The sequence below is a fragment of the Uranotaenia lowii genome, chromosome 1, assembly GCF_029784155.1.
Source record: "Uranotaenia lowii strain MFRU-FL chromosome 1, ASM2978415v1, whole genome shotgun sequence".
In the NCBI taxonomy this organism is placed as follows: Eukaryota; Metazoa; Arthropoda; class Insecta; order Diptera; family Culicidae; genus Uranotaenia; species Uranotaenia lowii.
Genome location: NC_073691.1, coordinates 3,946,913 through 3,973,437, shown reverse-complemented (window position 1 = coordinate 3,973,437; position 26,525 = coordinate 3,946,913). Strand labels below are relative to the sequence as shown.

The following is a 26,525-nucleotide window of genomic DNA, read 5'->3' as shown; positions in this document are numbered from 1 at the left end:
CAAATTTGTCAATTTTGTCAATTTTGTCAATTTTGTCAATTTTGTCAATTTTGTCAATTTCGTCAATTTTGTCAATTTTGTAAGTTTTGTCAATTTTGTCAATTTTGTCAGTTTTGTCAATTTTGTCAATTTTGTGAATTTTGAGAATTTTGTCAATTTTGTGAATTTTGTCAATTTTGCAAATTTTGTCAATTTTGTCATTTTTGTCAATTTCGTCAATTTTGTCAATTTTGTCAATTTTGTCAATTTTGTCAATTTTGTCAATTTTGTCAATTTTGTCAATTTTGTCAATTTTGTCAATTTTGTCAATTTTGTCAATTTTGTCAATTTTGTCAATTTTGTCAATTTTGTCAATTTTGTCAATTTTGTCAATTTTGTCAATTTTGTCAATTTTGTCAATTTTGTCAATTTTGCCAATTTTGTCAATTTTGTCAATTTTGTCAATTTTATCAATTTTGTCAATTTTGTCAATTTTGTCAATTTTGTCAATTTTGTCAATTTTGTCAATTTTGTCAATTTTGTCAATTTTGTCAATTTTGCCAATTTTGTCAATTTTGTCAATTTTGTCAATTTTGTCAATTTTGTCAATTTTGTCAATTTTGTCAATTTTGTCAATTTTGTCAATTTTATCATTTTGTCACTTTTGTCAATTTTGTCAATTCTGTTAATTTTGTCAATTTTGTCAATTTTGTCGATTTTGTCAATTTTGTCAATTTTGTCAATTTTGTCAATTTTGTCAATTTTGTCATTTTTGTCATTTTTGTCAATTTTGTCAATTTTGTCAATATTGTCAATTTTGTCAATTTTGTCAATTTTGTCAATTTTATCAATTTCGTCAATTTTGTCATTTTGTCATTTTTTTTAAATTTTGTCAATTTTGTCAATTTTGCCAATTTTGTCATTTTTGTCATTTTTGTCATTTTTGTCATTTTTGTCATTTTTTGTCATTTTTGTCATTTTTGTCATTTTTGTCATTTTTGTCATTTTTGTCATTTTTGTCATTTTTGTCATTTTTGTCATTTTTGTCATTTTTGTCATTTTTGTCATTTTTGTCATTTTTGTCATTTTTGTCATTTTTGTCATTTTTGTCATTTTTGTCATTTTTGTCATTTTTGTCATTTTTGTCATTTTTGTCATTTTTGTCATTTTTGTCATTTTTGTCATTTTTGTCATTTTTGTCATTTTTGTCATTTTTGTCATTTTTGTCATTTTTGTCATTTTTGTCATTTTTGTCATTTTTGTCATTTTTTTAATTTTTTGTCATTTTAGTCATTTTGGTCATTTTGGTCATTTTTGTTATTTTTGTGTCATTTTTGTCATTTTTTATTTTTTCGTCAGTTTTTTTTCTTTTTGATCATTTCTATCATTTTTGTGTCAGTTTTATGTTTGTGTCATTTTTGTTTCATTTGTGTGACATATTTGTGTCAGTTTCGTGTCATTTTTGTACAATTTTTGTATTATTTTTGTGTCAGTTTGGTACAATTTTTGTGTAATTTTTGAATTTTTTTCTTTTCATTTTTGTGCCATTTTTGTGTATTTTTTGTCTTTTTTGTCATTTTTTCGAAACGTATTCTAAAAAAAATCAAGTAGCAAAACCGAGTACTTACCCCCAAATCGATGTACGTCGTATAAATCGGATACGGCAGGGCGATGACCATCCCGGCCAACCACGAAGCACAGCTACACACGAAGGCCGGCAGCCGCGCCTTCAACGGATCCTTCAGCCACCTTTTCCGGTCCCACGCGATCAGCAGGTGCGAAAACATGGCCACATGCAGCGGGATGTCCTGCAGGATTCGATAGTTTGTTTGTTTTTCGAAGAAAGAAAAACAAAAATCAGAGATAAGTGCTGTGACTGTTACGATTGAAATTTTCTACTGAACGGAGAGATAGCTCAAAACAAACAAATGGACTGGTGAAAAAAAAGTTTAGTGATGCGATGTGGAGATTTTCCCGTATTACCGAGTCCAAATGGACGGAAATCGAACGTGATGCTAGACTCAATTCGTATACGGTAGTCATTGGCAACGTACCCATGTTGTTGTTGATGTTAGACGACGACGACGACGAGGAACGAGCAGTGATTTCTGTTGACACAACCTCCCCTGGATTGAGGTTATGTTTAACGAAGACGACGACAGGAAACGTTGGCAGAAAAGCAAATTAATTTTCATTGAGTTGTAGTTCTTTCTCTCTTTCACTATTTGCTGACTCTCTATAGATTTAGCTGGCTGGCAGTCGAAGCGAGGTTTCTTTCCATTATTGATTGGGATGTTCCGTCCTTCCTTTCGTTCGAGGTGTGACCGTATAAAGTGGCAGTTTTAAATTTGAAGTCATGGCTTGCTAATGCTTGATACAGTATCGGTTCAGTAAACTCATCATTTTGCGAAATCAGTCTTGGAAAATTCATGAGAGTTTCCATGAGTGCCACTTTGATTTCGTTTTACGGAAGTTGTTTACAATAATTTATGGACGAGACTCTTGAAAAATCCTGGTAATGTAAGCAGGACCAATAGAAATCCCATCTTTCAGCCGTCCAGATGCCCAACGAAAGTCCCAGGAGCCGTTTTGTATCTGTCCAGCGTGTCAGTTTAGATAAATAACTTTTAACATCAACAATAAATCCCTTCAATTCCGATTCACGATTCCGGCGTAACATTGTTTTTATCTTTCATTTTCAGTAAAACTTGTCGAAGAAAGTACGCTTGCACTACTTCCGACTCAAAAGAAAAAAGGAGGAAAAACAAAAACGGAACTCGAGATTTACTTTCTACAATAGTCGATTGGAAAATTTCCTGGAGCTCCCCCGAAGTAACGCTCAAGAGATAAATGGATGGGATGGTGTTAGCGAAAAGCTGATTTGAAGTAAAAAACGAAAAAAGGAATGCCATCACCAGTTGCGCGCCACCATCAGAACGAAAAAAGATAAAGCAGCTTCCAGCTAAACTTTTCCACTCCATGTTAAGGTGATAAGATCATTTTTCAACCGGAACAATCGACCAACTAAAACTCAGTTGTAAATGTGTATTTCAAATACTCAACGAGAAATGGAATTAAAGCGAACAGAAATGAAAAACCCACTCCGTCGGTTGGCTGTTTTGATCAAGCTTCGGTCGTACCGAAAAATGATTTATTGCAATAGTTTTACCCCCATTTTGGGAGCTAGCTTCGTTGGTGTTCTATTGGAATAGTTTTCGGAATCAACTTTTCCGCCGGACATATTGCCGTCCTGGAGAAACACGCTGCAGGATGAACTAATTTGGTGTAAGGTCTTATAACACAATCGAATGATCAAAAAGGAACACACTTGTTGCTGATACCATAAGGTTTATTATTATTCACTATATTTTCATAATTTAAAACAATCCGTTCAATTTTTTTAATAATTAAGAAAATATTGACAATTTTGACAATATTTACAATTTTTAAAATTTGGAAAACTTTGACAGTTGTAATAATCCGGACAATTTTCACAATTTTGTCATGATTTTTTGACAGTTTGGTCGTCGAGAATTTTTTCAATGTCTTTTTGTTTATCTGTCTATTTGTACCTTGTTGACTTTTGTTTTCTCATATTTTTGTCTTTCTGCATTTTTTTTTTTTGTTTTGTCTTTCTTACTATGTGTTATTTTGGTTTATTTTTATTTCTATATTTACATCAATGCATATTTAAGCCTTTCGTTTATTTTATCTATTATTTATTAATTTTTCTGTTCAAAAATTTTTCGGTAAGAAGTTTATATCTCCTTATTTGTTCTATTTGGCTCTCTTTGTCATTTTATCATTCTTCTTTTTTACTTTCTAGTTTGCTTCTCAACTAATTTTCTTCCTGTCCCTGATTTTATTCAATTCTTTAAACCTTTCCTTCTTTCAAAATTTATCACTTAGACACGAATGCCACAAGGTGATAAAGTGTCATAAATAAACCAAAAAAAAAAATAAACATTGTGTAGAATATATAAACGATAAAGTAGAAGATAAATAAATCAATAGAAAGTAGATAGAAGAAATCATCCTTATGCATTCAGGTTCTGAACGAAAAATCTTCTTTTTTGAGCTCCGCCCATTTCTCTGAAGCTCGGGTATTTGACTGTACCCAGCTCAGTCGAACTCATTCGTAAAACTATTCTTGTATCGGCAACATCGAGACAAGTAAACCCGTAAAAGTATAGATTGGTTCAGCAGTTTTCACTGCTGCCAATCGATAGGAAAGAGTCTATCTTGAATTCATTTCGGAACATCACGACACATTGCTTTCAACATTTATCCTTTTCTGATCGTGATTTGCAGTAAATAAATCATATCTATTATATAGGCTGATGCACAAATTGTCTCGAAATGATTCCAGCTCCGGTAAATAAGACGAATAGGATGGAAAAGCGCATATTCTTAAGGCGGCTGATTGATTGTTCGTTCTTCCGGTAAATAAGACGGAAAGACTCGAAAGCGCAAATCGTTAAGGCTGCTGCTATGATTGTTTGTTTTGATTTAGCCTTCACGTGGAAAAAGATGGAATTGGCTTAGGAAGCACTGATTTTCAAGACTGCTTCTATGGTCGTTTGTTTCGATTTGCCTGTTGGTGAAAAAGACGGAATTGGCTTAGGAAGCACAGATTTTTCAGACTGTTGCTGCTTAGTGCTTATTGATGGTTTTGATTTGTCCTTCCGATGAAAAAGAAGGAATTGGCTTATGAAGCGCAGATTTTCAAGACAGTTGCTGCTGATTCTTTGTTTTGATTAAGTCATCCGGTGGAGACAAAAATGGAATTGGCTTAGGAAGCGCAGATTTTTAAGACTGTTGCTGCTGATTATTTGTTTTGATTTGGCCTTCCGGTGGAAAAATACGGAATAGGCTTAGGAAGTGCAGATTTTTAAGACTGTTGCTGCTGATGGTTTGGTGTGATTTGGCCTTTCGGCAGAAATAAAACGGAATTGGCTTAGGAAGCGCAGATTTTGAGGACTGTTGTTGCTCATTTTTTTTTTTGATTTGGCCTTCCGGTGGAAAAAGATGGAATTGGTTTAGGAAGCGCAGATTTTTAAGACTGTTGCTGTTGATTGTTTGTTTTGATTTGGCCTTTTTCAAGAAAAAAAATGGAATTGGCTTAGGAAGCGCAGATTTTTAAGACTGTTGCTGCTGATTGTTTGTTTTGATTTGGCCTTCCGATGAAAAAAAAAACGGGTTGGCTTAGGAAGCGTAGATTTTTAAGGCTGCTGATTGTTTATTTTTGTTTGACCTTCCAGTGGAAAAAAAGACGGAATTGGCTTAGGAAGTGCAAATTTTTAAGGTTGTTCCTGCTATTTGCTTATTTTGACTTGGTTTCCGGTGGAAAAACACGAAATTGGCTTAGGGAGCGCAGATTTTTAAGGCTGCTACTGATTGTTTGTTTTGATTTCGCGAGAAGGACGGATTGGCTTAGGAAGCGCAGATTTTTAAGGCAACTTCTGCTGATTGTTTGTTATTATTTGGGTTTCCGGTGGAAAAAGACGAAATTGGCTTCGGAAGCGCAGATTTTAAAGGCAGCTGCTGCTGAGTTTTTATTTTGATTTGGCTTTCCGGTTGAAAAGGACGGAATTGGCTTAGGAAGCGCGGATTTTAAAGCTACTGCTTCTGATTGTTTGTGATGATTTGGCCTTCTGTTTGTTTCTGAAAATACTAATCAATTATTCCGGCTCTAGTAACAGAGACAGAACGACAAAGAAAGCACCTTTTGGTAAGGTTGTCGCTAAAAATATTTTCGGATTGTTCCGGCTCTGGTAAACAAAGGCAGAGCGACAGGAAAAGCACAGATAGTGAAGGCTTTTGCTAAGAATATTTTCGGATGACATATAGAATATGCAGAAAATAAATAAAATTTAAAGATTTGAAAAACTTTTGCTGAGAATGGAATGAAGAATTGAGATGAAAGATATTTGAAAAATAAAATTTTGTATTAGAGAAAAACAACCCAAGCAACCAGAATTCCCTTAAAAAGGTTCCATAAAAGCTTAATCAGCTCTCGTTTGTGTCTGAAGAGAATGCTAATCAGCCCAAAATTTAAGTTCTTAAAGCTACTTTCAAGTTCGTTTGGGTGGCTGTAGAGAACGCTATCCAGCTTCTAAGAGAATGTCAAGAAACTTCTACGCGGCGAAAAAAAAATCCGATTGACATATTGCTCTGACAACCAGATGTCAAATTGCTAGGTTGCCGGTCTATCATGGTCTATCTCATTGGTTTTAATTATATTGTTTTGATTGCAAAAGCTGCTTATGCCTAGAGAATTGAACCGCTGCTCTCTAGGTTGCAATGAAACTCACCAGCCTCTCGACCAATCCAGCAATAGTTCATTGCCACTGTAATAATTAGTATTTAATCTTAATGTCATCTGAGATGATTGAATGGGTTGGTCAATAGATTGTACCTTATTTCGTTTAAAGGACTTTCAGTACACAAAATGAACAATAACAAAAATTCGCATCCTCAAAAATTTATTCGAATATCTTAACATTTATAAGAAAAATTCGAAAAAATCTTGAATTCCATTTGTAAATATCAGTACAGATATAAACAAAACAAATACCATGACAAGAAATTGACAGACATTTTTGACATGTCGCTTAGCATTCCCATATAGGTTCTTTAAAACACCTTCAAATATCTTAATGGTGCGTTTTAGAATGTTACGCAAACGTTATCGACCTTCTTGAAAGAAGTTCCATTAAAAGCGCTTAGAAGTTCCGTTATCGATAGTTTAACCTTTCAAAGGGCGATGGAAGTTCCTGAGTAACTTTCACGCGACAAGAGTCATCTGAAGTTCCCGTAAAACATTTTTTCAGCCAAATGTGAACTTCGGAGTTCCATCTTTAAGTAAAAACGCGACTTTTGGTTGCTTGGGAATAGTCACTAAATAAAAGAATCTATCGAGAAAAGAGGTGAGAAGGAATGTAGAAATGAGATGAAGGATATGTAGAAAATGATAAAAATTTGTAGGATGAAGAATATATAAATTGAAACAAATCTTGCAGCACTTCATTGTCCGATTGTTGAAAAAAACAACCGCTTGGGGTTCTCTTTTCTAGACCAGAACCAGAAAAAGTAAAGCACACATTTCACAAAAAGCATAATCAAACTTAAAAAAACTAACGTTCAACTACGAACCGTGCGGGTCCGGTTTGGTAATAGAGCGTCAAGTGCGTCGAAGAAGTGCATCAAAATTTGTATGGCCTACTCAGCCGAGAACTTTTCACTTTTGGCTGAAACAACACTGACATTTCGGTTCTATTTCACGGTAATGCTTGTTCCTTCAAAAATGGGTTTTTATCTTGTTTATTTTTGCATCCTTTTGGATGAAACTTAACACGCTGATGCTGGTTTATGTTAGGGATGGGATTTTAAGTTCCAATCGTAGTGCAGTCGTTGATAATATTTTGATTACTTATTGCTATGAATCAATTAAGAAGTCTTGGTTAGTAAAATACTGATACTAACCTACGATTTTAATTTTTTTTTTGTTGAATTAAAAAAAATCGGTCAGTTATTAGATGAGTCAAAAAGGTTTAAATTTTTTTAGAAGCTCAAAACTTTCTGCCGAAAGCTTCTACAATTTTAAGCTTCTGTTTATTTCCCTGGAACATAACTGATTAAAACTCGCAAAAATTCTCTGGAAAATGAACCTCTTTACAAAAAAAATATCCAAGCACGTACGTCTCTCCGTTAGAATCTCTTTACGGAGAATTTGATAACTGTGTGTCGCTAGAGATCTTGGTAATTAGTTTCCTTTTCGAACAGACAAATTGAGCAAGTTCCACAGAATCACTTGATGAGTTGTTACCATTTTTAAGACTATTGGAATATTGAGTCCTGTAAAATTTGTGTTTCGAATCCTCTGGGGAGCAAATTTGAATTTCTCGTTCCAATTTGCACGTGTCTCTGAGATTTGAATGTCGCGATCGTGCGATGAAATTTGCCCCATCGGATTCATCAAATCACAAGCATTCCAATATCGATGTCCCGCATCAAAGAGAAACGAGCCACTACAGCTCGATGATACATATAAGCTGAGATGAGTTGCGAGATGCGATATGAGAAAATGGGACATCAATTGATTGGTTCGTTCCGCTTGTATGACACACGTGACACATGTTCGCATTTTGAAGTTTTTTTTTCTCCAAGCTTCCACCTCTGAAATAACACGATATCATATACCATTGATGGCAAACGTTTTAGAACTTTATGATCGTCTCGCTCGAGACAAAAGCACTCATATACATGAAATTCTATGTTGCCCGTTTTTTTATATTTTATTTTCCCTCAAGCTGTATCATCGTTAAGTTGTTTAGAATTGAAACGTTCGGTTCAATATCTCGTGTTTCTGTTTCGTTGCAACATTGCACAGAGACTTTTTTTAACCTTTTTTCGGTGTAAGCCTAAGTCCGATAAAGTAGAATATTTAGTCTCGCCTATACTAAGCCTCAGAAATTCGCTTATCACTTCCTCCCGAAGGCAATATTGCGCGCGTTCGATGATGGAATTTTAGACGCCCCTTTTTTTGCATCCCTCTCCAGAACATGGTCGAATGAAAGGTTGTTCAGCGATGTTTTTCGCTCAGTCTCTGCACCAAGTTCAAACCACGACAACACGAACTTTCACTCTAAATCCGTTGAAAAGGTTGGTGGAAAAAAATCGGGAAAAAATCTCATAACTGTCACCGGCTTCATCCAATCCATAAAAGCTCCAACGAAGGCCCTTCGACTCGTTATCGGATCAGAACCCAAGGTTTTTGGAAAGGAAATTCCGGAGGTGTTGCTCAACGAAGGCCATCAACAACAAAAAAAAGAAAATCTTAACATGGCGATCCTGCCAGCAGCACCGGTAACGACATTTTCCATCAGCAGCACGTTCCGGATGCCTTCGCCCTTGCTATTTCTAGCCATCCTCCTCCTGGCGACGACCATGGCAAAGGCAAATGTGGCCAATCTTGTCACCAACCCGGGCTGCCATTACGGCGACCTGAGGGACCACTATTTTGGCCGACCGCTGCAGTTTGCCGATCCCGAACGTTTGCTGCTGCAGGAACGCGATTTGCCGGCGCCCCTCGATAGATGTCGCAGTGAGTATGAGTTTACGAGTTCAGTTTGGCGATGATGGTGTGAAAGTCGAAATTTTGCTAATCCTCTAGGGATTGAATTTTTTTGGGGTAAGGGCCTCTAGAAGAGATGATCTGAAAAGATTGATTTTTCAGCAGAAAGATCGATTCAAAGGATTAGAACATGAAGCCAACAACCGAATCAGACTATGAAATAAGAATATAAATAAAAACTAAGAATTAAGAATGAAAACCTAAAATATCATTCTAAGCTTTGAAACATGAACGAAAACTAAATCCTGAAATCTAACATAAAATAATATAAGAAATTGTCAAAATTGCGAAAAATGTTAAAATTGTCAGAATTTTGAAATTGTACAAATGGTCAAAATTGTCATCATTATTTAAACTGTCAAAATTGCCAACATTACCACAGTTGTCAAAATTGTTAAAATTGTCGGAACTATCAAAATTATCCAGATTGTAAACATTGTCAAAGTCGTTAAAATAAAAATTTTCAAAACTGTCAAATTTGTCAAAAATTTTTAAATTCTATAAATAGTCAAAATTTATAAAATTGTCAAATTTGTAAAAATTGTAAAAATTGTTAAAATTGTAACAATTGTCAAAATAATCAAAATAATCAAAATTGTCACGATTGTCAAAATTGTCAAAATTGTCAAAATTCTTAAAATTGTCAAAATTGACAAAATTGTCAAAATTGTCAAAATTGTCAAAATTGTCAAAATTGTCAAAATTGTCAAAATTGTCCAAATTGTCAAAATTGTCAAACTTGTCAAAATTGTCAAAATTGTCCAAATTGTCAAAATTGTCAAAATTGTCAAAATTGTCAAAATTGTCAAAATTGTCAAAATTGTCAAAATTGTCAAAATTGTCAAAATTGTCAAAATTGTCAAAATTGTCAAAATTGTCAAAATTGTCAAAATTGTCAAAATTGTCAAAATTGTCAAAATTGTCAAAATTGTCAAAATTGTCAAAATTGTCAAAATTGTCAAAATTGTCAAAATTGTCAAAATTGTCAAAATTGTCAAAATTGTCAAAATTGTCAAAATTGTCAAAATTGTCAAAATTGTCAAAATTGTCAAAATTGTCAAAATTGTCAAAATTGTCAAAATTGTCAAAATTGTCAAAATTGTCAAAATTGTCAAAATTGTCAAAATTGTCAAAATTGTCAAAATTGTCAAAATTCTCAAAATTGTCAAAATTGTCAAAATTGTCAAAATTGAAAAAATTGTCAAAATTGTCAAAATTGTCAAAATTGTCAAAATTGTCAAAATTGTCAAAATTGTCAAAATTGTCAAAATTGTCAAAATTGTCAAAATTGTCAAAATTGTCAAAATTGTCAAAATTGTCAAAATTGTCAAAAATTGTCAAAAATTGTCAAAATTGTCAAAATTGTCAAAATTGTCAAAATTGTCAAAATTGTCAAAATTGTCAAAATTGTCAAAATTGTCAAAATTGTCAAAATTGTCAAAATTGTCAAAATTGTCAAAATTGTCAAAATTGTCAAAATTGTCAAAATTGTCAAAATTGTCAAAATTGTCAAAATTGTCAAAATTGTCAAAATTGTCAAAATTGTCAAAATTGTCAAAATTGTCAAAATTGTCAAAATTGTCAAAATTGTCAAAATTGTCAAAATTGTCAAAATTGTCAAAATTGTCAAAATTGTCAAAATTGTCAAAATTGTCAAAATTGTCAAAATTGTCAAAATTGTCAAAATTGTCAAAATTGTCAAAATTGTCAAGTTATCAAAATAACCAAAATTGTCAAAATTTTCAATATTAAAATTACCAACATTGTCAAAATTGTCAAAATTGTCAAAATTTTCAATTTGTCAAAATTTTTAAAATTTTCAAAATTTACAAAATTTTAGGAATTTTCAAAATTCACAATATTTTTGAAATTTTCAAAATTTTCAAAATTAACAAAATTTTTAAAATTTTTAAACTTTCAAAATTTTCAAAATTTTCAAAATTTTCAAAATTTTCAAAATTTTCAAAATTTTCAAAATTTTCAAAATTTTCAAAATTTTCAAAATTTTCAAAATTTTCAAAATTTTCAAAATTTTCAAAATTTTCAAAATTTTCAAAATTTTCAAAATTGTCAAAATTTTCAAAATTTTCAAAGTTTTCAAAATTTTCAAAATTTTCAAAATTTTCAAAATTTTCAAAATTTTCAAAATTTTTGAAATTTTCAAAATTTTCAAAATTTTCAAAATTTTCAAAATTGTCAAAACTGCCAAATTGTTGTTAAAATTGTCAAAATTATTAAAATTGTCAAAATTGTCAAAATTTTCAAAATTGTCAAAACTGCCAAATTGTTGTCAAAATTGTCAAAATTGTCAAAATTGTTAAAATTGTTCAAATTGTTAAAATTGAAATGATAAAAATGACAAAAATGACAAAAATAACAAAAATAACAAAACTGACAAAAAAGACAAAAATAAAAAAAATACAAAAAGGACAAAAATGACAAAAATGACAAAAATGACAAAAATTACAAAAATTACAAAAATTACAAAAATTACAAAAATGACAAAAATGACAAAAATGACAGTTTGTTAAATTATGAAAATTTTCAACATTGTCCAAATTTTCTGATGTTGCTTGAAATTTTCAAGATCGTAGTAGGCTAAATACAAGCTCCGGCGAAAACAAAGTATACTTTTTTGGGGATGAATTATCCGAAAGGAATAAAATCTTTAAAAAAAAAAGTACACTATTGTTCGTGATGAATTTTACTGTCCAAAAAAAACTTAATTTTCTTGAAAGATTCATTTATTAACTAAAAAAAATCTAACAACAAACCGCAAAATCATCATTGCTTATACAGAGGGAGGAAACAGATGCTGTTATCTCATCATTTCTGATTTCATATTCTCGTCTTCTCTCTTAATTTTTTTTTTTTCGTCACACACACCAGTGGCCAAAGAAATGGAACAGGAGATCCATTATCTACGCACCGTGCTGGACAAGTGCACCGGATGTGATTCATCCGTGACCCAAATCTCGCGTCGCCGTAGTGGGCGCACCCGACCGGAAGTGGGCCACATTTCGGGACATGACAGTGGTGATGCCGGTATGGCTATGGCCAAGTGTCGGGATCATCCCTGTCGACATGAGTAAGTTTGCTGTGTTTTTTTGTTTGTTTGCTGGTGTCATCCTGCTGTTTCGATGAGGGTGCAGATTTTTGTTTCCTTTCTTGAAGCTAATCATGCCAATCATTGATGAAGATCAATTAGTACACCTTCATTATTTGAAGTCACTGAGATTTCGGATTTTTTTTTGTGTACTAATGTTCATTTACGCCTAGAAGTTGGCAAACATTTGTTGATTTTTTTTAAATTTCAGCGAAACCGGATGCACAGAAACTGGTCGAGGCATATTTTGTGGTCCTTGCCCAGTAGGCTATGAAGGAAATGGTCTTGATTGTGTGGCCAAACAAGCCTGCTAGGATGGGTATCGTCGTTTGATGAAAACTTTGATACTTTAGCACCGGACACCGAAACAAATAGCCCTATTCATTCGAGTTGATTTGTAAGGTAAATCAGAAACTAACCGGAAAAGTAAGAAAAAACGCAAGTTCAAATGCAAGTCACTTGAGCAAAACGATAAACTACTTCCACATTCTTTTTTCCTTCTCTTTGGCATTCCGAAACAAATATTTCAGTTTCCGTTTTCCTTTCAGTGAGAAGTTCAATTTCCGGAAGCTATTTGGGTAAGACATTTTTTGACGGAGTGAATCAGGTGAACTGCTGCTGCTTTTCAACAGGTATGGAAATAGTTAGTTATTGTTGAGATTTTTCTTATGCCGGAAGCCACCTGCTGCTCCTTCTTGTCAGCTTTCAGACCAGCAACGACAACAAAAAAATGTGAAACCGGAAATAACAGAAAGAAATGTCACGAACGAAGGAAAGTGGCAGTGGAAATTTTTCCGAGGATGCCTTCGAGGTGGACCCGGTGTATTCAGAATCTATCTTATTGCTTTGAATTTGCTTTGAAATGGGACGCAGAAGGAAAAAATCTCAACAAATAGATACACTTCGTGGTACCTCCTTACTTGTTAATGCACATCATCAGCTTCGCTGCTACTATCTTGAAACGTGATTTTTCATGCTTTGCCCCGAGTGAATTCCTAATGGCATAGTTAACTAGCCTAGGGTGAGCTGGGATTCGAAGCTCGCGGGAAGCTTAATGGGACAGACGAACAAAGTTGATATGTTGCTATTAGAAAACATTGCTGTTCTAGAATTGGTTCTCTAAGATAAATTTCAAAACAATGCTTTAAGTGTACTCAGAATAGAAGCTTTCTGATGTTACCAAAAGTACTGAAAATTTAAAGATTACATCATGTAACGAAAAAAACGGAAAGAAATGAGTTTTCTTAAGGATCTTATGAAAGATTGTGTTTTTTTTTCTGAGAATAAGTAAAGTTTACTTGCAGAAGTTTCATGAAATTTCCTTAAAACAATTCATATATTCTAAAATAAATTCTAAAAGTTATCTAGAAGAAATTTTCTATTCTGAGAAACATTTTTACAAGTGAGGTGAAAAATCAAATTAAATAGATAGATAAAGAGAGAAATTACAAATTACTCCGGGAGGAAATCAAACAGATTAGCTAAAAGACTTTTTCATATAACGGTAAAGCCGAATATGGAACTTTTAGATTTAAAAATTTCTCTAACAAATATTTCAAGTGCTCAAAAACGGCTCAAGTTCTAACTTTAAAACAATTTGAAAAAGGCACCAGAAAGACTCCCGAAATCAGAGTAAGAGTAAGCCATGACTTTTGGGCAGCGCACGCGTATTTGTTTTCATCCGTAAAAAATTTTCGTCAAATCAAATTCAAACAAGAAATTTTTGGACAAAACAGTGGAAAATCTTTGAATTAGTGACCGGCGGAAGTTCCCGGAGTGGTTTGCGCTTTGTTTTAGAATGCCGAATGCCTGATTGGGGGAGTGCATAGCTTGCGATAGAATATTTGCGATACTGCTAGGAGGCAGTCTATTTTTTTCGCCAATACATATTTCGGCAAGTGTAAGAAATCGAAGAAATAGTAAATCGAAAAGTGACTAGCTGGCTCCCGATGAAAGTGTGATGCTTGAAATAGGCAGGAGTTTTTATTTATTAGTAGCTTTTTAACGGGTAAAAAAATGTTTAAGGGAAGTGTTTTTGATGACTTTGGATGGAGGTCACAAATTTTCGCCTCGTGGAAAAATTGTTGTTGTTGAAAAATCTGTGGAATGTGATAGTCGAGATGAAATTCAAATAATGAAACAGGAAGGATGTGGCCAGATGAATAGTGACTTCAGAAAGTTAACTGCTAGTGATATAAAATTTGTGCCAAACCTTGGAAGGAATCTAAACGACAGACGGTCTGAACTACAGGGAGAGGTTTCTAGTCGATAAAATCGAAGACTTATCTGGTGAGATCCAACTTTTTCCACTATTTTATAGCAATATTCAAATTATGTTTAGGAATATGAATAATCTTTATAAAGCATTTGGTAGGGAACTCCACGTTTTATTCCTCCCCTAGTTACAGAATCTTTTGCGGTATTTATCACATGGTTGGCCTGGCCTTTGTTATCTCAGAAATACATGTTTTATGTAACAGAGATTCCGCTGAAAAGAAAAATGAAGGACGCAAGTCATTTTATTTTCAGAAAAAGAAGAAGAAGAAGAAGAAGAAGAAGAAGAAGAAGAAGAAGAAGAAGAAAAAGAAGAAGAAGAAGAAGAAGAAGAAGAAGAAGAAGAAGAAGAAGAAGAAGAAGAAGAAGAAGAAGAAGAAGAAGAAGAAGAAGAAGAAGAAGAAGAAGAAGAAGAAGAAGAAGAAGAAGAAGAAGAAGAAGAAGAAGGAAGACTCTTAAAATCAAGCTTTAAGGATAAGGATCTGAATAAGATTTAGAAGCGGAGTCAATATCAGAACTCAATACAGATTCAGGGCCAGGAAAAGAATCAGAATTTGGATAAAAATCAGGCTCTAGATGAGGCTCACAATCAGACGATGCTCAGAACCAGGATAAGGAATTACGGCGTAACTGACCGACCTCATTTGAACAGCCCTAGCATTTGAACTTTACGCACACTGCAAATAATTACATTTTTTATAGGACAGAATAGAAGAAAAACAGGTATAAACTGACTTCACTCAACTTTAAAATATTTTAAATAACTTGAAAGCGCATGAATGAAAAAATCTAACAAAACTATGACAAAAATAAAACAAAATTATGACACAATATAGTAAATAAAACAAAATTGTGACAAAAAAAAAAAGTCTAACAAAAATATGAGAAAAATGTGACAATTGTGTTTAAAAAAAATGACAGGAATATGACAAATTCTGACAAAAATATGCAGAAAATTACAAAAATTTGGTAAATTTGACAAAAAAAAACTAGAAAAATTGGACAAATCTATGACCAAAATTTAAAAAAAATAAACAAAAATATAACAGATAATTTGACGTTAAAATGGAAAAAGTATCTAACAAATCTCATCAGTATGACAACAATTTCACAATAATGCCAAAGCTAAAAAAAAATCTATGACAATTTGATCAAACCAACAAAAAATTTTGACAAAGTTCTGACAAAAAAAAAAAACAAAACAACTGCCAAAAAAGACAGATAAAAAAATTTGGCCATAAAATGACATTAAGGATACTGGGACATGTTATTGTGATTATTTGGCCATTATTTAAGTAAATTTTTTTCATTGTTTTTTTTTAGATTTTTTTCCTTTTTTTAAATTTTTTCATTATTCTGTCGTATTGTCATTATTTTGTCATATTTGTCATTTTTGCCAGCATTCTGTCAAATTTTTATCCCATTATTAATAGTTTTTTTTTCTAATTTTTGCCATTATTTGTCATAATTTTGTAATAATCTAGCACACTTGTCATATTTTTGTCACTTTTGAATGTGAAATTTTTGTAACAATTGTAATTATTGTAAAATTAAGGTCATGATTTTTTTCATATTTTTGTCATAATTTTATTACTATTGTCATATTATTAATATAACTTTCTCATTTTTTTAACCAAATTTTGTCGTATACTATGATATATTATAGTCATTATTTGGCCATTTATATATGAATATGTAACCTTTTTTCATTGTGTTTTTTTCAGGGTTTTTCTCTCCATTTTACCATAGTAATTGTCATCATTTTGTCATATTTGTCATTGTTTTTGACTTATTTTGGGCAGCATTTTGTCATATTTTTATCCCATTATTCATATTTTTATCTGATTTTAGTCATTATTTTGTCAGAATTTTGTAATATTCTAGTACATTTGTCGTATTTTTGTCCCTTTTAAATGAATTTTTTTTCACAATTATATCACATTTCAATGACAATGACATAGTTAATTTATTGTAAAATTTAGGCCATGATTTTTTCATATTTTTGTCATAATTTTATTACTATTGTCATATTTTTGGCAAAATTCTCTCATTTTTCCACCAAATTTTGTCGTATACTATGACATATTTTTGTCATTTTTTGGCCTTTTTTCATATTTATGTAACTTTTTTGGAGATTTTTTTCCTTTTTATTGTCATAATTGTCATCATTTTGTCATATTTGTCATTATTTTTAACTTATTTTTGCCAGCATTTTGTCATACTTTTTTCTATTATTCATAGTTTCTACAATTTTACCACATTTCAATGACAACTGACATATTATTATTATTTTTTTTTTTTTCAAATAAGTTTTACCATATGTTTGTCAGAATTTTTGTTATTTTATTGTAAAATTTTGGGCAGGATTTTATCATATTTTCAATACATGTGTCATATTGGGAATTTGTTTGAAATCAAATACATATATAAAAATGGAGGCGTTTTCTTTGTAACAACATCACGTATGAATGGTCGGTCGTAATGAAGTGAAATTTGGTATCCAAGGGTTTTTCGGGTCAGAGAAGGTTTGTATAATAGTTTCAAGAATCTCACTTTTTATGAAAAAGGGGTCCCCATACAAAATTATCTCTTCACATCTTATATAGAAAAATGGAGGCGTTTTCTTTGTAACAACATCACGTATGAATGCTCTTGTCATATTTTCGGCATAATTTTCTCAATTTTTCACCAAACTTTTCGTATTCTTGTCAAAGTTCTGCCTGTCATTTTCAGATTTCTATCAGCCGTTTCCTAGATGCAAAGTTCCACGCCAATGCACGCTGGTACAGAACATCAGTAGTGTAACTAAATGTAATTTTTTGCGATCCTCATCGAAATTTTACATAATTAAAATACGCAAAGTTTTTAACACCCACCTATGCGGATTGTGTATATAGTATTTAGACACAAAATTTCATAGAACAAAACATTTTTGTAGGTGCCTCGTGTCCATTTACTGTTGAAATAATTTTGTTCTGCAGCGCTAAGAAAACTTACCGTGACGACGGAACGAAAAACAAGTTTTCCAAAATTCCAGCGTCGTCACGTTACATTTTTTTTTTATTTTATAAATTAAAAACTTCCAAAAGGACCTAATAGGAGTTAGGAAAATAAATTTTATCGTTCACCATAACACTAGTCACAACTGTCTTTCAATCAATTCCTTTTATCTCAGTCTCAAACAAGATTATTTTCCTTTTTTCCAATCTATCCATTGACTACTAGGACGTAGCCGGCACCGTTATTGACGTTCAAATAGAAAGCATCAGTTGTGTGCTGTGTGAATGAGCTGCTAATCCCAAGCACCATTCATTTGACCTCTGAACAAAATAGATGGCCTTGGTCAATCACGAAGTAGCAACCATTGGCGATTGTGGAATTCGAAGTTATTGTAATCATAATTTGATTTTGGTACAGCTAACGCATACGAATTCTAAACCATGCATTTCGAGTCTCAAAATTTTAAGGTGAATGTGAGAAGTTAATCAACCTGAGCTAACTTTTTTTATTTAATTTCTCAAAACAATGCAAAAGAAGTATGTGGCAAAATTTATTTGCTACAAATCTCTAGAACATATGTTTTTGCTAAAATGTAAGGGAGAAGAGAAATTTGGCTTCTATGATTTTTTTTTTTTAAGAGTCGTTTGCTCGTCCGTCTTGAATTGCTCGATTTTTGCGAGAAACTGATTTGACAGATGAAAATCTCTTTTTCACTTCTATATACCACCCTAAGCTAGTTCTTATTTTACTAGAAATTTTCAATGCAATCACCTTGTGTGATAAGATTCTTTTTTGGCCGTTCTCAGTATTGTGAAACCCAAACTTCTACATACCAATCGATGGCGTTGCGTTTTTGCATTCCTTCGCAATGTGGCCAAATTTCTCGCGCTTCCTACGCTTCGTACTTCTTGATTCTGCTTTCGATGATTTGAAATTGTGTGTTGCTTGTGTATATAGTACGCTTTCCTTTTGCCAGTAGTGACAAAAGTGATAGAAATATGACAAAATTCGACAATAAAACACGTGGAAAATAAGACAAAAATTTGATGAATTTGACAATAAACTAAGAAAAATCTGACAAATTCATGACCAAAATATGAAAGATTAAATAAAAATATGACAGATGATAAAGATAAATATTACAAAAAGTTGACAATTAAATGAAAAAAATATCTGACAAAACTATGTTTAAAATTTAAAAAAAAGTATTACAAAAAATTCACAATAATGGCCAAACTCAGAAAAAACTAAGACAAAAATTTGACAACATTTTATGAAATTTGACAAAACCAATAAAAAGTTTGAAAAAGTTATGACAAAAAAATTACAAAACAACCGCCAAAAAATGACAGATCACCTAAGTATGCCATGACGGCCAACACCTTCCAATTTTTTTTCTTAGTTTCAAAACATAACACGTGTGTCAGTAAAATGTATAATGTCAACTTTCTGCAACAAAAAAGTGGAGTTGAGTTCTTCTTTTATCATGGTAAGTAGATGAAACTGAAATTTCAACTGTAGATGAAAACTCTCCCGAAGTCATCTAAAAGAATTCAGTCTCTCCTCGGAAGTAGTAACATATTAAATATCATTCTCGTTGTACCGGCTGAACTCCATTTTAAAGAACACAGGAGAGCTCATCTAGCCGAAGAATGTTGCCTAGCAAACTCCCGCATGTGAGGCAAGTGCATACACAACAAACAACAAAGTGACAGATCCGTACTGGCTCTCCCGTAGGACCAAACAGGAACAGGAACTTCCGAAAAACAGATGGACGAAAATACGACATGATGTCACGATTTCTGCCAATTCAATTCCGAAAGCTGAACTTGAACCGACCGCACTGAATTGCATTTTGCTAACAAATTATTGCGGACTGCTGTGTGACAGGTGAGAATGTTGCTGCTGAGAATATTCACAAACTAGACACTCAAAAGTACGAAGAAGATAGAGGGAGGCCATCATTGGGCTATTTGTTGAAAGAGGGAAAACGGAGATCGGAGGAAGTTGAAAAGCAATCGACCAGTCAAAAGCTTCGGCAAATATTGAAAATTTCGCATAGAGAAGGTGCTTCCGACTCTCAAGGGAACAAACAAGTCAGCCACCCATAGTTGAGTGGAGGGACTTGTGAATTCCTTTCAACAAATAATGGGGAAAAGCATCCTCTCCTGTTTTTTTTTTGCAACTGTTGGCATTTTCCACAAGAGAAAGAAACCAAATGGAGGGTGGGCTAGCTTGAATGTAGTGCTACAATAAGGTGGCAATTTAATTCTGCATTGCGAAAACAGTTTTCTCCCCCTCGAGGATTAGGTCCGAGACGGAACAGTTTGTTGGCTTTCGAACAACAGCAGTGGCAATGGAAATTTCAAAGAGATAATTGAATTTTCAATAGGTCACCAATGCAACCTAATGGTAGTTACGGGGCTTTGTTATTGGCCATAGCGGTGGGAAATTGGACAAAAGGGAATGATTTAATGGTCAGATTCCAAAACTTTGAAAGGCCAAAATTCAATTAATTTTGAGGTTTTCAAGTGTCTTTCGGCTTAAGTCAACGGGTTTGTACCTGGTTGGTATGGTTAAGATCATGAGTTTACATCACAAGCTACAACTTCCACTGTTAAGAGTTTTTAAAACTTTTTTTTATAATCACAGCTACAAAAATTCTGTAAAAAGCAGTTCCAATTCACTGCTTCTACCTTATCTTCAGCTCACGCTGTGTATTTGCTGAACATAAAAGTTTCTACCACATTTAACCTCTGTTAGTAAACTAGTTACATCTGTCTCCTTCTTTTCACATCTTTTAACTGCAAAACTCTTCGAAGATGTGTTTTTTTTTCATGCTCCTCAGTCTCGGGAGTCCGTCCGATATGGCTATCAAATTTCACGGCTCGCTGGACAAAATATTTTTCCCATAACTTTCGGCGTTGACAGTCCGCAAAGAAAAAAAAACGGAGATAAAACGCAATCCCACCAGTGGACAACAACCAAGTCCAGGCAGGCAAGGTGGGGGTCAAAAATCTAATTTGAACCGATGTTAATAAGTTTTGGTGAAACTTCGTTTGGGTCTTGGAGCCGTTTTATTCTTTGAGTGCATTTTTCTCGACAAGTGGGCTAGAAACATGTTTTTCAAATTTATCAAAAAACTAAGCTAACGGAAAATATTAAAAAATGCATAAGGTCGGAATGAAAATTGCCAAAGTTACCCCAGGTTGTCAAAATTACCGAAAATGTCAAAATTGTCAAAATTGACAAAATTGTCAAAATGGTCAAAATTATCGAAATCGTCACAATTATAAACATTTTCAAAATTGTCAAAATTGTCAAAATTGTCAAAATTGTCAAAATTGTCAAAATTGTCAAAATTGTCAAAATTGTCAAAATTGTCAAAATTGTCAATGTTGTCAAAATTGTCAAAATTGTCAAAATTGTCAAAATTGTCAAAATTGTCAAAATTGTCAAAATTGTCAAAATTGTCAAAATTGTCAAAATTGTCAAAATTGTCAAAATTGTCAAAATTGCCAAATTGTCAAAATTGTTAAAATTGTCAAAATTGTTAAAATTGTCAAAATTGTCAAAATTGTCAAAATTGTCAAAATTGTCAAAATTGTCAAAATTGTCAAAATTGTCAAAATTGTCAAAATTGTCAAAATTGTCAAAATTGTCAAAATTGTCAAAATTGTCAAAATTGTCAAAATTGTCAAAATTATCAAAATTGTCAAAATTGTCAAAATTGTCAAAATTGTCAAAATTGTCAAAATTGTCAAAATTGTCAAAATTGTCAAAATTGCCAAATTGTCAAAATTGTTAAAATTGTCAAAATTGTCAAAATTGTCAAAATTGCCAAATTGTCAAAATTGTTAAAATTGTCAAAATTGTCAAAATTGTCGAAATAATCAAAATAGATTTTTTAAGTTCTTAAATTGTCAAATTTCGACCTTCTTATGATTTGTATATATTTTTGATTGTTTTTAATCAATTCAGGTTTTTTTGAGTTGTATGAATCAGTGTTAGAATTAAGTTCGTGTAGCTATTTTGTTTTGAGCGTTTCCTACCATTAGAATAAACAGTAAACCAAAGAATGATTGTTTAGATTTTGAAGTGTAAACGTCCAACGCGCACGCGGTACAATAATGTAAACAAGGATACGCGAAAACAAAAGAGCATCGTCGAAAGCCGCTTAGGCTGCAATTGCATTTGCGCAATTCATCCGCCAGCTAAAAAAGAGCCCAGTCGAAGGCAAGACGCCTCTTTGTTGCACACTCGACACAGTGACACAGTGCATCCAGGCAGGGTTGCCAGTAATTCATGGAATATTCTGCTGTAATATACCTGAGTAATTCTTGAATATGATTGAGTCGAAATTGTCAATTTATATTTACCGCAACCCACTGTGATACTGCGTTGGGAAACTCAATTTTCCTCACCCAAAACCCGAAATTTTTCCTCGTCGCAGAAGCGGATTCCGTTCCCATTTTAAAAGTTCGAAGTCTGGTTCGGTGGCGTGGTGACATCAATTCGGATACGGGCGGATTTCAAGTGGGATAACGAGATTTTGATTGGTTTTGTTCTTCACCTGGGTCGTACTGCTTTCTCGACAAAAAAAAGAGGGTTTGGAAAAATGTCGTTGAAGATTTTATTTGACGGTGATGATGATCGAAGCAATTTTGCGTTTTTGTTCGCTCTGTTTTGTTGTGTCTTCTTCCGGCGCGGTGATTGATTGTAATTCGGTTGGAATTTTTAACAATGGTAAACAATATTGGCTTTGAGGTCTGTCTCGGTTGGGATTAGCCGCCGTTGTCGGAAAACTTTCAGTGTTGACAAACTGTGTACTTTTAAACCTGTAATTTTATTTTATCAACTAGTATTCAGTTCAGTATTTTTCATTATGAGTGAAATGATAATTTGAAAATTTAGTTCTGTTATTAATCTGGTTCATTTTGAGTCATTTGTACGATGTGATTAATTGTCATTTCGGTCATTTTAGACATTTATTCATTCTGACTTTTTTATCATTCGGGTCATTTTGTAATTTTTGACATTTTTGTTATTTTTTTCTATTCATTTGTGTCATTTTTGTCATTTTTGTCATTTTTGTCATTTTTGTCATTTTTGTCATATTTATCATTTTTGTCATTTATGTCATTTTTGTCATTTTTGTCATTTTTGTCATTTTTGTCATTTTTGTCATTTTTGTCATTTTTGTCATTTTTGTCATTTTTGTCATTTTTGTCATTTTTGTCATTTTTGTCATTTTTGTCATTTTTGTCATTTTTGTCATTTTTGTCATTTTTGTCATTTTTGTCATTTTTGTCATTTTTGTCATTTTTGTCATTTTTGTCATTTTTGTCATTTTTGTCATTTTTGTCATTTTTGTCATTTTTGTCATTTTTGTCATTTTTGTCATTTTTGTCATTTTTGTCATTTTTGTCATTTTTGTCATTTTTGTCATTTTTGTCATTTTTGTCATTTTTGTCATTTTTGTCATTTTTGTCATTTTTGTCATTTTTGTCATTTTTGTCATTTTTGTCATTTTTGTCATTTTTGTCATTTTTGTCATTTTTGTCATTTTTGACATTTTTGTCATTTTTGTCATTTTTGTCATTTTTGTCATTTTTGTCATTTTTGTCATTTTTGTCATTTTTGTCATTTTTGTCATTTTTGTCATTTTTGTCATTTTGTCATTTTTGTCATTTTTGTCATTTTTGTCATTTTTGTCATTTTTGTCATTTTTGTCATTTTTGTCATTTTTGTCATTTTTGTCATTTTTGTCATTTTTGTCATTTTTGTCATTTTTGTCATTTTTGTCATTTTTGTCATTTTTGTCATTTTTGTCATTTTTGTCATTTTTGTCATTTTTGTCATTTTTGTCATTTTTGTCATTTTTGTCATTTTTGTCATTTTTGTCATTTTTGTCATTTTTGTCATTTTTGTCATTTTTGTCATTTTTGTCATTTTTGTCATTTTTGTCATTTTTGCCATTTTTGCCATTTTTGTCATTTTTGTCATTTTTGTCATTTTTGTCATTTTTGTCATTTTTGTCATTTTTGTCATTTTTGTCATTTTTGTCATTTTTGTCATTTTTGTCATTTTTGTCATTTTTGTCATTTTTGTCATTTTTGTCATTTTTGTCATTTTTGTCATTTTTGTCATTTTTGTCATTTTTGTCATTTTTGTCATTTTTGTCATTTTTGTCATTTTTGTCATTTTTGTCATTTTTGTCATTTTTGTCATTTTTGTCATTTTTGTCATTTTTGTCATTTTTGTCATTTTTGTCATTTTTGTCATTTTTGTCATTTTTGTCATTTTTGTCATTTTTGTCATTTTTGTCATTTTTGTCATTTTTGTCATTTTTGTCATTTTTGTCGTTTTTGTCATTTTTGTCATTTTTGTCATTTTTGTCATTTTTGTCATTTTTGTCATTTTTGTCATTTTTGTCATTTTTGTCATTTTTGTCATTTTTGTCATTTTTGTCATTTTTGTCATTTTTGTCATTTTTGTCATTTTTGTCATTTTTGTCATTTTTGTCATTTTTGTCATTTTTGTCATTTTTGTCATTTTTGTCATTTTTGTCATTTTTGTCATTTTTGTCATTTTTGTCATTTTTGTCATTTTTGTCATTTTTGTCATTTTTGTCATTTTTGTCATTTTTGTCATTTTTGTCATTTTTGTCATTTTTGTCATTTTTGTCATTTTTGTCATTTTTGTCATTTTTGTCATTTTTGTCATTTTTGTCATTTTTGTCATTTTTGTCATTTTTGTCATTTTTGTCATTTTTGTCATTTTTGTCATTTTTGTCATTTTTGTCATTTTTGTCATTTTTGTCATTTTTGTCATTTTTGTCATTTTGTCATTTTTGTCATTTTTGTCATTTTTGTCATTTTTGTCATTTTTGTCATTTTTGTCATTTTTGTCATTTTTGTCATTTTTGTCATTTTTGTCATTTTTGTCATTTTTGTCATTTTTGTCATTTTTGTCATTTTTGTCATTTTTGTCATTTTTGTCATTTTTGTCATTTTTGTCATTTTTGTCATTTTTGTCATTTTTGTCATTTTTGTCATTTTTGTCATTTTTGTCATTTTTGTCATTTTTGTCATTTTTGTCATTTTTGTCATTTTTGTCATTTTTGTCATTTTTGTCATTTTTGTCATTTTTGTCATTTTTGTCATTTTTGTCATTTTTGTCATTTTTGTCATTTTTGTCATTTTTGTCATTTTTGTCATTTTTGTCATTTTTGTCATTTTTGTCATTTTTGTCATTTTTGTCATTTTTGTCATTTTTGTCATTTTTGTCATTTTTGTCATTTTTGTCATTTTTGTCATTTTTGTCATTTTTGTCATTTTTGTCATTTTTGTCATTTTTGTCATTTTTGTCATTTTTGTCATTTTTGTCATTTTTGTCATTTTTGTCATTTTTGTCATTTTTGTCATTTTTGTCATTTTTGTCATTTTTGTCATTTTTGTCATTTTTGTCATTTTTGTCATTTTTGTCATTTTTGTCATTTTTGTCATTTTTGTCATTTTTGTCATTTTTGTCATTTTTGTCATTTTTGTCATTTTTGTCATTTTTGTCATTTTTGTCATTTTTGTCATTTTTGTCATTTTTGTCATTTTTGTCATTTTTGTCATTTTTGTCATTTTTGTCATTTTTGTCATTTTTGTCATTTTTGTCATTTTTGTCATTTTTGTCATTTTTGTCATTTTTGTCATTTTTGTCATTTTTGTCATTTTTGTCATTTTTGTCATTTTTGTCATTTTTGTCATTTTTGTCATTTTTGTCATTTTTGTCATTTTTGTCATTTTTGTCATTTTTGTCATTTTTGTCATTTTTGTCATTTTTGTCATTTTTGTCATTTTTGTCATTTTTGTCATTTTTGTCATTTTTGTCATTTTTGTCATTTTTGTCATTTTTGTCATTTTTGTCATTTTTGTCATTTTTGTCATTTTTGTCATTTTTGTCATTTTTGTCATTTTTGTCATTTTTGTCATTTTTGTCATTTTTGTCATTTTTGTCATTTTTGTCATTTTTGTCATTTTTGTCATTTTTGTCATTTTTGTCATTTTTGTCATTTTTGTCATTTTTGTCATTTTTGTCATTTTTGTCATTTTTGTCATTTTTGTCATTTTTGTCATTTTTGTCATTTTTGTCATTTTTGTCATTTTTGTCATTTTTGTCATTTTTGTCATTTTTGTCATTTTTGTCATTTTTGTCATTTTTGTCATTTTTGTCATTTTTGTCATTTTTGTCATTTTTGTCATTTTTGTCATTTTTGTCATTTTTGTCATTTTTGTCATTTTTGTCATTTTTGTCATTTTTGTCATTTTTGTCATTTTTGTCATTTTTGTCATTTTTGTCATTTTTGTCATTTTTGTCATTTTTGTCATTTTTGTCATTTTTGTCATTTTTGTCATTTTTGTCATTTTTGTCATTTTTGTCATTTTTGTCATTTTTGTCATTTTTGTCATTTTTGTCATTTTTGTCATTTTTGTCATTTTTGTCATTTTTGTCATTTTTGTCATTTTTGTCATTTTTGTCATTTTTGTCATTTTTGTCATTTTTGTCATTTTTGTCATTTTTGTCATTTTTGTCATTTTTGTCATTTTTGTCATTTTTGTCATTTTTGTCATTTTTGTCATTTTTGTCATTTTTGTCATTTTTGTCATTTTTGTCATTTTTGTCATTTTTGTCATTTTTGTCATTTTTGTCATTTTTGTCATTTTTGTCATTTTTGTCATTTTTGTCATTTTTGTCATTTTTGTCATTTTTGTCATTTTTGTCATTTTTGTCATTTTTGTCATTTTTGTCATTTTTGTCATTTTTGTCATTTTTGTCATTTTTGTCATTTTTGTCATTTTTGTCGTTTTTGTCATTTTAGTCGTTTTGTCATTTTTGCCTTTTTTGTCATTTTTGTCATTTTTGGCATTCTTGTCATTTTTTGTCATTTTTGTCATTTTTGTCATTTTTGTCAGTTTTGTCATTTTTGTCATTTTTGTCATTTTTGTCATTTTTGTCATTTTTGTCATTTTTGTCTGT

General features: G+C 31.3%; 2 protein-coding genes across 2 annotated transcripts in view; one reads left to right on the top strand and one right to left on the bottom strand.

Annotated features, from left to right (window-relative positions):
• The window catches only part of LOC129738469 (uncharacterized), a 132,988-nt gene that overhangs the window by 88,066 nt on the left and 18,397 nt on the right, over nt 1-26,525 (bottom strand). Inside the window, exon 2 of the mRNA XM_055729679.1 lies at nt 1,608-1,787. Coding sequence (XP_055585654.1) covers nt 1,608-1,787 — 180 coding nt within the window. The remainder of the gene's footprint in view (nt 1-1,607; nt 1,788-26,525) is intronic.
• Nucleotides 8,552-12,668, top strand: LOC129738487 (thrombospondin-4-like). The gene is made up of 3 exons (XM_055729707.1): nt 8,552-9,085; nt 12,005-12,203; nt 12,433-12,668. Exons 1-3 carry the CDS (start codon nt 8,824-8,826, stop codon nt 12,533-12,535), a joined length of 564 nt encoding a protein of 187 aa, XP_055585682.1. The 5' UTR covers nt 8,552-8,823; the 3' UTR covers nt 12,536-12,668.